General features: G+C 50.8%; 2 protein-coding genes across 4 annotated transcripts; both read left to right on the plus strand.

Annotated features, from left to right (window-relative positions):
* The first annotated feature begins 309 nt into the window (after positions 1-309).
* LOC144582327 (uncharacterized) lies at positions 310-3,756 on the plus strand. 2 transcript variants are annotated; one of them, XM_078370653.1, is made up of 2 exons: positions 310-2,578; positions 2,978-3,756. In XM_078370653.1, exons 1-2 carry the CDS (start codon positions 2,561-2,563, stop codon positions 3,356-3,358), a joined length of 399 nt encoding a protein of 132 aa, XP_078226779.1. In that variant the 5' UTR covers positions 310-2,560; the 3' UTR covers positions 3,359-3,756. The 2 variants fall into 2 exon arrangements, with proteins under 2 accessions (XP_078226779.1, XP_078226778.1); XM_078370652.1 differs by having other exon boundaries at positions 562-743.
* Positions 3,580-12,777, plus strand: BRD2 (bromodomain containing 2). 2 transcript variants are annotated; one of them, XM_078370651.1, is made up of 12 exons: positions 3,580-4,314; positions 5,799-6,102; positions 6,707-6,844; positions 7,378-7,516; positions 7,601-7,815; positions 7,914-8,288; positions 8,808-8,936; positions 9,124-9,369; positions 9,473-9,735; positions 11,298-11,602; positions 11,816-11,938; positions 12,040-12,777. In XM_078370651.1, the coding sequence occupies exons 1-12, from the start codon at positions 4,286-4,288 to the stop codon at positions 12,174-12,176; spliced, it is 2,403 nt and encodes an 800-aa protein (XP_078226777.1). In that variant the 5' UTR covers positions 3,580-4,285; the 3' UTR covers positions 12,177-12,777. The 2 variants fall into 2 exon arrangements, with proteins under 2 accessions (XP_078226777.1, XP_054109831.1); XM_054253856.2 differs by lacking the exons at positions 3,580-4,314; positions 5,799-6,102 and adding an exon at positions 6,380-6,447.
* The last annotated feature ends 259 nt before the right edge of the window (positions 12,778-13,036 follow it).

Here is a 13,036-nt window from a genome sequence, read left to right on the forward strand (position 1 = left end):
GCCATGCTGAATCCGTACGGAGAGGCGAGTGGGGGGGACACAGTCGACGTCTGCGGGATAGGAAGCTGGGGATTTGGAAAAGCAACAGCATTATAGCGATCTGGGTTTCAGAACATAGGCTTGGGCTATGCGGACCCCTTGGTCCCTAGCGCGACCCCCAGGAACGTTTAGGAAAACTGGTCCTCCTGGCTGGGGGAGATGGGGGGGGGAAAGACAGTGGGCACGTGACTCCGGTCAGCCAATCTGAGTGCTGCTGACGTGGCGGCGCGGCCCCAATGTCTCCCCACCCCCCCAGCCCGGTCGGGAAGGGAGGGGCTGGGGGCTACGCCCCCTCCCCCAACACGGCTTCGTTTTCCGGGGGGGGTTGACACCCCGGATTACATACCCCGTACCAAGCCGAGGGCAACTTTGGAGGCCCCCTGGAAGGCTTTAGGATCCAGGTGAGAATGGGCCCTTGTGGGGCGGAGATGTTGTCAGTCACTTAAGTGCTTAACCAATGGTGGGGAGTCCGGGAGGGGGATTCTTGGGGTTCAGAAAAGAATCCTGAGAGTGGAAAGATTTGTCCTTCAAATCTTTTACAGCCAATGGGAGCCTGGAAGGGGGCGAGCGGGAGAGGGCCACCGGGGTGGGGGAGGGGAATGGCCAGCCTCATTCCTCCATACCAGTTGGAGGGCAAAGGGGTGAGGGGGCGGCGTGCCCCCCCAATCCATTCGGCCCCTGGGGGTACAGCAGCTAGGAGCCAGGTGAGAAGGGATCCTTCGGCGGCCGATAGAGGGGTAACCTGGCGGTGGGCTGAGGAGTGGAGTGGTGGCTGTGGCTGTGAATGCTTTCGGTGATGGCCACTCAGGTTGTGAACTGAGGTTGTTCCCAGGCGCCAACTTGCTTTCTCCCCAGAGTCTCTGGAGGGAGCATTGCTGTGCGCCCTTTCTGTCCGCGGTAGAGGAGCTCCAGTCGTCACACGCCAGGCTGGAGGTTACGCTTCGAGTCGCTTATCGAATTTGTGTGCATTCACGTGGACACGACCTGTGGGGCCTTCTGCCCTTGTAGGGTCTTTCTTGAGCACGTGTCTACTCCAGGCTGGGGGGCTTACAGGCTGAAAGCTTGAGATCTGCTTAGGAAGAGAAACCAGGCCCAAGGTGGGTGCTGGCAGCAGGGGGTCAAGAAGGCATGGCCTGAATGCGAGGGAGGCTCGGGACCTGGAATGATTTCACAGCTCCCAAGGTTTCGGGTTTCTCCAGGGTGGCCTCTTCCATCGCCTCCCTCATCCCCTCCCCCAGTCCTGAACAGTTCTTTCCTTGTGTACTGCGGGGGAGGGAACGGAAAGGAGGAAAGAGTTACTTTCCCAAATTACTGAGTAGCAGTAGCCTCCCTAGTGACTCATGTGGGGGAAGGGAGGATAAAGAGGGATCGGGAGGCAGTGATTTTCTGGAATGCAGAGTATAAGCGAGAGCAATGTCTGGCTGCCCTTTTCCTTTCTAAGGCCCAGTATTTTCTCAGCCTCCTAAGTTTTTCTTCCATTGCCGGCTGCTCGACGGGCCTCTGTCCTGACCTGCAGAGCCTTGATGGAGAAAAGTAGATTTGGGAGGTTGGGCCACTAGGGGGAGGGGAGAGGGCCTCTGCAAAGTTGCTGTGTCATTGCCCCCCTCCCCCGCTGCAGCCACCCAGACAGGGCCGCATGTACTTTTGGGGGCCAGGGCCTGGTCCCTGGTGGGGGAAGGGGACTCTGCTCTCCCGATGCTCATTTTCTCCCGCCCTCCCGGGGTTTGCTCTACTCAGGGCGTCAGGAAGACGGGAGATTGGCGGCCATTTTAGACGCAGTAACCGAGGTTGGAACTGAAGGGCTACAGCAGAGGAGGGAGGGTGGCGTGTTTGCAGCTCAAGGACCTAGGCCCTTACGAGCCCTTCGCGGGGGACGGGGAAATCTTCCCGTATATTTGTTCACCTACGTTGATTATTTTTCTCAGATACCTACACAAGTTTGTTTTCTCCCTGGTATCAAAGAAAGGGGAAACGGGGGAGGGAACGCCCCGCCAAAGCCCAGGTTTTCTCGGGTGGGGGAAATCCTTTCACTCTCGTAAGGGGGCGGGGACGGCCCCAGGGATGCTCTAGAGATCCTGACCTTGGGCTCTGGTTTATTTTGCACCCTTATTTAGATAACCAAATTATGAGGAAGACTTAGTAAGTGGGGGGAGGAGGCGAAACTGAGCTCCCAAAATGGCTCCTGCCCCTCCTCGGAGGCGGACGGCCGGGGGGAGGGGAGGAGGGGAGGAGGGGGAGGGCTAGTCTGAGCCGCAGCCGCCGCCTCCTCCGCTCGCCCTCCTCCCTGGCGCTGACCGATGGACCAGCCGCTCCGTGGGGAGGACTCCGGACCCGGGTGGGGGGGGGCGGGGGGGTTACCTTGTCTCCCGTGGCTGAGGGACCCTAAGAGGCGGATACGGGTCTGCCCTTAGGGGTGGTGCGGGGCGTGGGGAAGGTCCAAGCTCGCCTGGAGGGGGAGGGTGTTTCCCCTAAGTCGCCCCTCGCAGGACTTGTTTTTTCCTGCCCTGAGCCAGACGCCGGAATGGAGTTTGAGGAAGAGGTGAGGTGGGTTACATTGTATAGGGTAGATGGATGCGTTTGGAGATTTTAATCCCACTTCAGGGTGGCCGAGGGGTTTTCGAACGAGCAGAAATGTGTTACTAACTGCAGGTGTGAGTGGGGAGGGATCAGAAAGGCGTTTGGGCGTGCAAATTTGGGAGACGTATTCGAGCTTTCGTGGCCTGTGGGATTAAACAGAGTAGTAAATGTTTTGCTCTTGTCTTTCCATTGTTTGGCTTGGGGGAGGGAGGGGAGTATTTTAAGACTGGCAAGGCTGTGTTTTAGATTGTGAAGCATGGGACGTTAGGTCCCCTCGTCGCCATTCTGAAGCCTGTTTAAGCTATTCGCCATAGAGGAGCAGGCCGCGGCTTCTAAGATGGCGTCTTCTTCCTCATTTCAGATTCTTCGCTGCAGCGGCCGTACTGCCGAGAACCACCACCCGCCGGGCGCCTTGCGGCCACACCCCTGGCATGCCCGGGCCGGCTACGCCCACGTGACCCCTCCCGTTTCCCTGCCGGTTTGGCCAATGGAGGAGCTACGAATGGCACGACCTGCCAGAGCTTGGCAGTCTCCAGTTGCGCTGTGTATGGAAGCCTGGGAAGACTTTGTTGGAAGGGGAGGCGAGAGAGGGTGCAGGAGGCTCTGGGGCTATGGCTTCCGCACCCCTTCCAACCGCCCTCTTTCCCTGGAGTCGGCGAACCACAACCCAGCCAATTGGCTTGGAGATGTGGCGGGTTGCCACTTCCCTGTGGGTCTCTGCGGCACTCTGCCTGGTGACTGACACCTTGGAAATGAAGTTTATGACGTCATCCTTGCAGCTGGCCAATAGAAAAAGCTCCCGCGGAGAGGTGTTCCTCCCCCTTCGACTGAGCTGCCTCATGCGCGTGAGCGAGCGCGGGCGCGCGGAGGGGGTGGAGGAAATCTCGAGCAGGGTGGCGCGCATGAGCGGCGAAGCTCCGCCTCTCCGCCTATATATAAAGGGCTGGCGCGGGGCTCGGCGGCGCCATTTCGCGCTGGAGTGGAGCAGCCTCTAGAACGAGCTGGAGGATTCTGCCTACCGATACAGAGCCTTCGAGTCGTCCGGGGCCGCCATTACAATCCATCTCCATCCGCTTGGAAATGGCTTTCGTCCCGGCCTATGACCGGTCCCAGCGGACAGTACAGACCCCATAGAAGCCCCTGAAGCTCCCCTTTTTTGGGCCCCGCCCAATCCTCGGAGTCTGTCCACCCCCTCTACTCCGCCCTCAAGAGGATTTCAAAGATGGAGGAGGCGGCTCCCTAAACCACTTTTCGTGTTCATCCGCCTCCATCCGAGATCGAAACGGGACCTCGTCGGGCCCGTAGGGTCCTGACAAGAAGAGGGAAATCCCTGCAGACCAACAGCGGGCTATATTGACGACGGTGTTTGGGATCGGGGACTGTCTTGGTTTGAAGAGTCAGTCCCTCCTTAGTCGCCCGCCTCAGCTGAGGCCGCCGCCATTTTCTTGCTGTCCGACGTCTGCAGAGCGCGCCAAGCTGTCCGGAGCTCTCCGCGAGGCCCCGAAGAGACTGCTATTGTGTCGGCTGGGCAGGGGGTTTGTCGCCTGGAGGACCAAGAGCAACGGCCTTCCCCCTAACTTACCGGGTTATGCTGGACCGGGCGGTGAGGGGAACCGAGGCCACCCGGACTTACCGCGGCTGAGGGCGGCGCCGGTTCCCTGCGGTCAAGATGCTGCAGAACGTGACTCCTCACAACAAGTACGTTTCCGTGAGCCGAGTGTGGGTAGGGGACACGGGGCGGCGACACGGGGGTGTGGGACGCCCCGGCGTGCTGCTGTTTTGCGGCGCAGCTGTTGGGCTCGCGGAGGGGGTTGAGCGACCGCTTTGAAACCGTGGTGGCGGCCCGGCCACTGCGCATGGGGGAAATCGGGTTGTCAATTTGTATGCCATTAATGCCGCCTTGACCCAGTCTTGACCGAGTCAGGCAGTTAGTTTGACGGCGGAGTGTAGTGAGGGTGGACAGCAGGTCTTGCGTTTGGTGGGGTCTGGTGTCCAGCGGCGGTTTGTCATAGTCTTTTAGGGGGATTCACGGCCACCTTTAGTGCCATGTAGGGTTGCCATGGAGATAGAGAGCTTCAGGGACTGGCAGTGGGGATTCCCAGAGAAGGGTAAAAGGATCACTCTCCCAGCCTGCGGGTTCCTAACGCCTGGAGTCTGTCATTAAATCTCTTGTTTTCTTTGGGTGGGTTGTGTGTTTGTCGGTGGAGGGTTTTTTTTCCCCCTAACAGGAAGCATTTCATTCAGGGCAGGAGGGTGGAGCTAAGGCTCCTAGTTCAGCTCTGCGATGTAAACAATGAGATGCCCATCTAATGTCTTAAATCTTAGGTGGTGGGAAACGCTAATCGGAGGAGCACTGCAGGGGACTGTAAATTAACTACCGTTGGCGTTTGGTGTCCAGAGTTGGTGTTACAGGGGGAACTGGTAGTGGAATCGTGTTGTGTAGCGGGTGGGTGGAAGGGGCTATCGCTTATTGACCTTGACTGTTTTGTATGGCTGTTTTTTTTACTTCTTTGGAATGAGACTTTTCATTTGGTGAGAATAATTTGGGGGCCTGGCAAAATTTTGTTTCAGGCTGTGAAGTCTGACAATTGCTTCCTTGTCTGGATTTGGTTTTGAGTTGGTGTGATTCTTCCTTTGGATTTCTAGTCCATGTTGTGTTGTGGCGTTAACTATCCAGAGCTTCTGGAAGATGGTTCTCTATCTAGATGGATTCTTCTGTGTCTCATCAGCATTTCGTGAAATTTTTTATTCCCATAATTTGTTCTCTTCCTCTTTTCACCGGCTTTTTTCAGGCTCAACTACCATGGCAACCACCAAACCCCTAGTGAGGAGGAAGCTCCACCCATTTTTAAGCCCCGTCCCCATAGGGCTGTAGTTCTGAGATGTGCCCTATCAGAAACCATCTTGGAGCTTTTTAAAAAATAAAAAAAGAATAGAAATAGAGCTCATCAGACTTCAGAAAGTGGGACCTAGATTGGTATACTAAAAATATTAATAAAATGAAGGCGGGGGCAGCAATAAAAGAGCCACAGATTGTTTGGATATTGCTTCTGCTTAAGAAGCACTTGCACAAGCTTAACCATCTCACTACGGCCGGCACCTGGATTCATCAGACCGTCGTGCAAATGCACTTTTTCCTGGTTTGCACGATACTACCCTAATTTTGTTTCCCCTCTTTACAGGCTCCCTGGGGAAGGGAATGCAGGGTTGCTGGGGCTGGGCCCAGAAGCAGCAGCTCCAGGGAAAAGAATTCGAAAGCCTTCCCTCTTGTATGAGGGATTTGAGAGCCCCACAATGGCTTCGGTTCCTGCTTTGCAACTGACCCCTGCCAACCCACCACCGCCGGAGGTGTCCAATCCCAAAAAGCCAGGACGAGTTACCAACCAGCTGCAATACCTACACAAGGTAGTGATGAAGGCTCTGTGGAAACATCAGTTTGCATGGCCATTCCGGCAGCCTGTGGATGCTGTCAAGCTGGGTCTACCGGTGAGTAGACACACTGGAGTAGGGAGGTATGGGATGAGCATGAATGTGTGTGAATGGGGGTGGTCTGCCTAGTGTAGATGCTGCGGCCCCTAGGGAGTTCCCATTTCTCCCCTGTAGGGCAGGTAGCCACCGGATTTCTGGATTCTTGACCCTTTGTGATTGATCCGACCGCTTGCTGTAACTATCTTGGCATCTTTCATTGTGCCCTCCATGTGTCCTTCCTTAACTTTTGTGCCCTGGCTCCATTTTACAGATTCCCACCTCGGGTTGGGAGAGGACCACGGTGGCCAAAATTCTTAGCTTCTTCCTTTCCCTCATGCAGCCCATGGATAGCCAGCCCCAGAGGTAATGTCACAGGATGGGAAGTTTCCAGAGTGGGTGGGAGGTGGGTGGTTAGAGAAAGGCAGCAGGGGGCTCCCTGTGGGTGTCGAGAATCCTTTTTTTTTTTTTTTTTTTTCTTTTGTCCCACAGTTTAACTGGGGCCGCAGTTTAGATAACTGTTCTTTGATGCATAGAGAGGGTGTGTGTGTGAGTGTGAGTGGGGGATCAGTAGTCTCCCTATAAGCATTTTTCTATGGTTCTGACCTAACATTTCTTTTTTTAGGATTATCACAAAATTATAAAACAGCCTATGGACATGGGTACTATTAAGAGGAGACTTGAAAATAATTATTATTGGGCTGCCTCAGAGTGTATGCAAGATTTTAATACCATGTTCACCAACTGTTACATTTATAACAAGGTGAGTTTTTCTGTGTGTTCATTTAGTAGGTGGAGAGAAACAGTAACTTTTATTATGGCTAGGTATATTTGTCTACAGTAAAGTTTAAATCATTTTCTACAGAATGTGTTATCTAGGTAGTCAGTGTTAAAAACCTGACGCCAGATGTTACTGGAGTGATGTGACTTCAGAGGTTCAGTAAAGGTTATTTAAGTAGAACACTTCATACTTGGGGGTGGTGGCCCTGTTTCTTAGAAAGTTCCAGAGACCTGAGTTGGGACACAAGGGATCTGTTTTCTTGTGAGCTCTCAATCCCTTCTGAATTTTAAGGGGTCATAAAGGTTTTTTTCTTATTTTGGATTTTGGGAGACAGTTCGAAGAAAGTGGAAATTAGTGGCCTGGAGTAGGAAATTCTCTTCAAGATTTGATGAGAGCAGATTACTTGCAGGGGTATGGTAATGTTCTCGGGTCTGAATGCCTCTGAAAAAGATGGTGTATATCTATCTACTGTTGGCATTTTTCAACTTTATTCATTGCTGTCTGTGTTCTTGTAGCCCACCGATGATATTGTCCTAATGGCACAAACATTGGAAAAGATCTTCCTACAGAAAGTTGCATCGATGCCACAAGAGGAACAAGAGTTGGTGGTGACCATCCCTAAGAATAGCCACAAGAAGGGGGCCAAGTTGGCAGGTAAGAAGAGTAGGGGTTTTGCAAATGGACACCTAAAGATGGGAAAGAGAATCAAACTAAACTTCCCTTTTGCCTTTTTTCTAGCACTCCAGGGCAGTGTTACCAGTGCCCATCAGGTGCCTGCTGTCTCTTCTGTGTCACACACAGCCCTGTATACTCCACCACCTGAGATACCTACCACTGTCCTCAACATTCCCCACCCATCAGTCATTTCCTCTCCACTTCTCAAGTCCCTGCACTCTGCTGGACCCCCACTCCTTGCTGTTACTGCAGCTCCTCCAGCCCAGCCCCTTGCCAAGGTATGGATCTATGGATTTCCTCTGGGCTGCCTGGAGGGAAGGGTCTTAAAGTAAGGTGGGCCTGGAGTAATAAGTCGCTGTCTTGTTTCTTTCTGCAGAAAAAAGGTGTAAAGCGGAAAGCAGATACTACCACTCCTACACCTACAGCCATCCTGGCTCCTGGTTCCCCAGCTAGCCCTCCTGGGAGTCTTGAGCCTAAGGCAGCACGTCTTCCCCCTATGCGCAGAGAGAGTGGTCGCCCCATCAAGCCCCCACGCAAAGACTTGCCTGATTCTCAGCAACAACACCAGAGCTCTAAGAAAGGAAAGCTTTCAGAACAATTAAAACATTGCAATGGCATTTTGAAGGAGTTACTCTCTAAGAAGCATGCTGCTTATGCTTGGCCTTTCTATAAACCAGTGGATGCTTCTGCACTTGGCCTGCATGACTACCATGACATCATTAAGCACCCCATGGACCTCAGCACTGTCAAGGTACCCACTGCATGGGGCAGATGGGATGCTCAGGTAGCGATGGGAGCTTAGGGATCAGAACAATAAGTCAAGTCTCCTTATGTGGGCACACAGCAGTCTTCGGGTTCTTGGTATTTTACTTTTATGGAATAGTAGTGAGACAGAAGGTCGGGTGTTTTGAAGAATTCATATTTTCTGGAGTTTGAAACAGTAGGGTGGGGTTTGTCTTGAACAACACTATCTGCCTATAATTAAGTACGACTTATGTGGTAGTGTTGGGTTAAGGAAGTTATGGGGTGGAAAGATAGTCATAGGTCACCTCTCCTCCCTTGTCACTTAGAAATGATTTCTTTTTCTAGACATAAATATTGCTTCAACCCACCCAAATTCCTTTGACTTCAAATTGAACCCCAGGGCACAGATCCTTAAGGTCATCCCCACTGTGCTCTCAAGAGAGGGCTCCTCTTGTGGTGTCTGGGGTTGGCAGGGAAAGGTGAGTCTCCTGCCTGTGCAGCTTCTGATGGCTGCCTCCTTCTGCAGCGGAAGATGGAGAACCGTGATTACCGGGATGCACAGGAGTTTGCTGCTGACGTACGGCTCATGTTCTCTAACTGCTATAAGTACAATCCCCCAGATCACGATGTTGTGGCAATGGCACGAAAGCTACAGGTGCGTATAAAGGTTGGCATTTGAAAAATAAATGGTATGGGGAGTTATTTTGTCATCCGTGCTGCATAGCCTTAGCATGAGGATCTCACTATCTGTACAGTTGTAAATTGGAGCTGTATCACTTGGTGGCTGGGTATGCAGGGCACTGTTTATCAGCAGAGTATTGAGTCTGCCTCTTTCTTTCTAGGATGTATTTGAGTTCCGTTATGCCAAGATGCCAGATGAACCACTGGAACCAGGGCCTTTACCAGTCTCTACTGCCATTCCCCCTGGCTTGGCCAAATCATCTTCAGAGTCCTCCAGTGAGGAAAGTAGCAGTGAGAGCTCCTCTGAGGAAGAGGAGGAGGAAGATGAGGAGGATGAGGAAGAAGAGAGTGAAAGCTCAGACTCAGAGGAAGAAAGGGCTCATCGCTTGGCAGAACTGCAGGAACAGGTATTTTGTCACCTGGGTAAGAGGTTCACAGTCTGCCTTTGTTCTAATTTTTTCTTGTTTTATCTTTATTTATTTTTCCCACTTCATGTTTTTTTTCCTCTAGCTTCGGGCAGTACATGAACAACTGGCTGCTCTGTCCCAGGGTCCTATATCCAAGCCTAAGAGGAAAAGAGAGAAAAAAGAGAAAAAGAAGAAACGGAAGGCAGAGAAGCATCGAGGACGAGCTGGGGCCGATGAAGATGACAAGGGGCCTCGAGCACCCCGCCCACCTCAGCCCAAGAAGTCCAAGAAAGCAAGTGTCAGTGGCGGTGGCAGTGCTGCTTTAGGCCCTTCGGGCTTTGGACCTTCTGGAGGAAGTGGCACCAAGTGAGTGAGAGTAGGAAGCAGAGACTAATTGGGCTCTTTCTGTCTTTACAAGGGGTACCATCTTTCCTTGCAAAGTTTTCTCTATATGGCCAGTTAACAAATACAGTAGGCTTTGAGCATTGTTCCCTAACCTTTTTGGCACCAGGGACCAGTTACATGGAAGATGGATTTTTCCATGGACAGGGTTTGAGTGGGGATGGTTTTTGGGATGAAACCGTTCCTCCTGAGGTCATTGGGCCATTAGAATCTCATAAGGAGCGTCCAATCTAGATCCCTCCCACATGCAGTTCACAGCAGGGTTTTCTGTTTCTATGAGAATCTAATGCCTCTGCTGATCTGACAGGAGGCAGTGATGCCCACATGCCTGTTGTTCATCTCCTGTGTGGCCCAGTATTAGGCCACAGACCCAGTACTGTTCTGGAGGTTGGGGACCCCTAGTTTTGGGAGCCATAGGGTCTTCCATAGCCACTCTGACAGTGAAAAGTGAAAGTAGCCATAAACTATGTGTAAACAAATGAAGATGGCTGTGTTGTAGGAAGACATTTTTTGCAAAGACAAGAGGCAGACCATATTTGTTCCTTGGGCCATGTAGTTTGCCTGTTTGTCTAAGTAAATTAAAGTCTAGATTTGATTTCCATGGTGTAGTTGTTTTTGGGTGGGTGGGGGTGTGTGTATGTTTTGTTTGTTTGTTGAGGCTCCAGGCTAGAGAGTGTGGCGCAATCTCGGCTCACTGCAACCTCCGTTTATTGGGTTCAAGCCATTCTCCTGCCTCAGCCTCCTGAGTAGCCAAGATTACAGGTATTCGCCACCACCCCCAGCTAATTTCTGTATTTTTAGTAGAGACAGGGTTTAGCTCTGTTGGGCAGGCTGATCTTGCACTCCTGACTTCAAGTGATCCACCCCCACCTTGATCTCCGAAAATGCTGGGAGTACAGTTGTAAGCCATCGTGCCTGGCCCTCAGTGTAGTTTGATAGTGCTTTAGGGAGCAAAGAGGTAGATTTATGCCAGTATACCTAAATAGGTGTACCCTGTTTTATTGTATTTCACTTTATGGAGCCTTTTAGATATTACATTTTCTTTTAAATTGAATATTTATGGCAACTCTGTATGGAGCAAGTCTTTCAACACTTCTTTCAACATGTTTCTGTTAAAGTATTTTTTCATTAAGGCATGGACATTCTTTTTAAAGATGTAATGCTGTTGCCCACTTACAGTCAGGAGCATAGTGCAAACATAACCAAATAAGTGTGATTCACTTTATTTTGATACTCACCCTTTTGCAATGGTCTGAAATCAAACCCCCACAATCTCTGAGGTATGCCTGTTTGTCATGAAAGCCCAAAGTAAATATAATAAAATGCCTGGCAGGTAAGAGTTCTATATAATGCTCTGTTTCACTAATATAGTGTCCCCATAGCCCACCTCTGACTTGGCCATTTGACTTGATGGAAAAACAGAAGCTTCACTCTGAGTAGGAAATAGGATCACTGAATTAAACAGTCAGAACGTACTGGGAGAGGTTAATGAAACTTTTTTTGCTAACAACTTTTTTTGTCCATAGGCTCCCGAAAAAGGCCACAAAGACAGCCCCACCTGCCCTGCCTACGGGTTATGATTCAGAGGAAGAAGAAGAGAGCAGGCCCATGAGTTACGATGAAAAGCGGCAGCTGAGCCTGGACATCAACAAATTACCTGGAGAGAAGCTGGGCCGAGTTGTGCACATAATCCAAGCCAGGGAACCCTCTTTACGTGATTCAAACCCAGAAGAGATTGAAATTGATTTTGAAACACTCAAGCCATCCACACTTAGAGAGCTTGAGCGCTACGTCCTTTCCTGCCTACGTAAGAAACCCCGGAAGCCCTACAGTAAGTATGAAATATGAGGTTCAGCTCATCTGGTTCTGAGGACGGTTTAGGAAAGATGGTAGAATCTGTTTGCATTCAGGATTATGGGCTCCCAGGGTAATGGGATGTGTTGTGGTTGGCTCCTGATATTCAAGAAAGGAACTTGGCAACCTAGAGGTCCATAACAGAATGCTTGGGGCAATCCTGATGTATCCTGGTAAATTTTTTTATTAGCCATCAAGAAGCCTGTGGGAAAGACAAAGGAAGAACTGGCTTTGGAAAAAAAGCGGGAATTAGAAAAGCGGTTACAAGATGTCAGTGGACAGCTCAATTCCACTAAAAAGCCCCCCAAGAAAGGTGAGTATAAACTTTTAGGCCACTACAGATTGACTGCGTCCTGCCTTTCTTGACCATCTTTTATTGACAGAAGTCTTTAACTTTCAACTTTGTTCCTGCAGCAAGTGAGAAAACAGAGTCATCCTCTGCACAGCAAGTAGTAGTGTCACGCCTCAGCGCTTCCAGCTCCAGCTCGGATTCCAGCTCCTCCTCTTCATCGTCGTCGTCTTCAGACACCAGTGATTCAGACTCAGGCTAAGGGGCCAGGCCAGATGGGGCAGGAAGGCTCCGCAGGACCGGACCCCTAGACCGCCCTGCCCCACCCACCCCTTTCACCTTTGCTGTGACTTCATCTCACCCTCCTGCCCCCGTCTAGGAGAGCTGGCTCTGCAGTGGGGGAGGGATGCAGGGACATTTACTGAAGGAGGGACATGGACAAAATAAGATTGAATTCTCATGAGGCCCCACTGGGGAGTGATCTCTTGGACATAGATCCCCCATTCAAAATGACTGGGGCAGGGCAAGGGGGTACAGGATGGAAGTGTGCAAAGCTCCTGATTGGGAGTTATATAAGGCCATAGCTGCCCTGTTGACTTCTAAGGGCCCTGTTTTGAGGTTGTTTGTTCTAATTTATTTTAAGCTAGGTAACGCTGGGGGGGGAGGGTGGGGCCTTGGTCCCCTCAGCCTCCTTGGGGAGGGAAGAAGGGGGAGCTCTTTTTTTACGTTGACTTTTTTTTTCTACTGTTTTCCCTTTTTCCTTCGCTCCATTAGGGGCCCTGGGGGTTTCAGTCATCTCCCCATTTGGTCCCCTGGACTGTCTTTGTTGATTCTAACTTGTAAATAAAGAAAATATTATTCAAGTTTGAGTTATCTTAATAACACTGTCTTTTGTAGTGTTTCAAAAGAAACGTGATCAGAACTGTCTGGATAATTTTGGAGAAAATACTCTGGCAATGAGAAAAAGCAATAGCTATTCTATAATTGGACTGTCTTAATTTTTAAAGCAGTAGGCTTTTGCTGTGTTTTAAATAAAGTAAATCTATCTCATTTTAAGTAAACTGAGTCCTTAGAAGTAATCTTTAGGTCTAAATTTGCTCTGGTTTAAACGAAAAAAATAAA

The sequence above is a fragment of the Callithrix jacchus genome, chromosome 4 (assembly GCF_049354715.1).
Source record: "Callithrix jacchus isolate 240 chromosome 4, calJac240_pri, whole genome shotgun sequence".
NCBI classification, from domain to species: domain Eukaryota; kingdom Metazoa; phylum Chordata; class Mammalia; order Primates; family Cebidae; genus Callithrix; species Callithrix jacchus.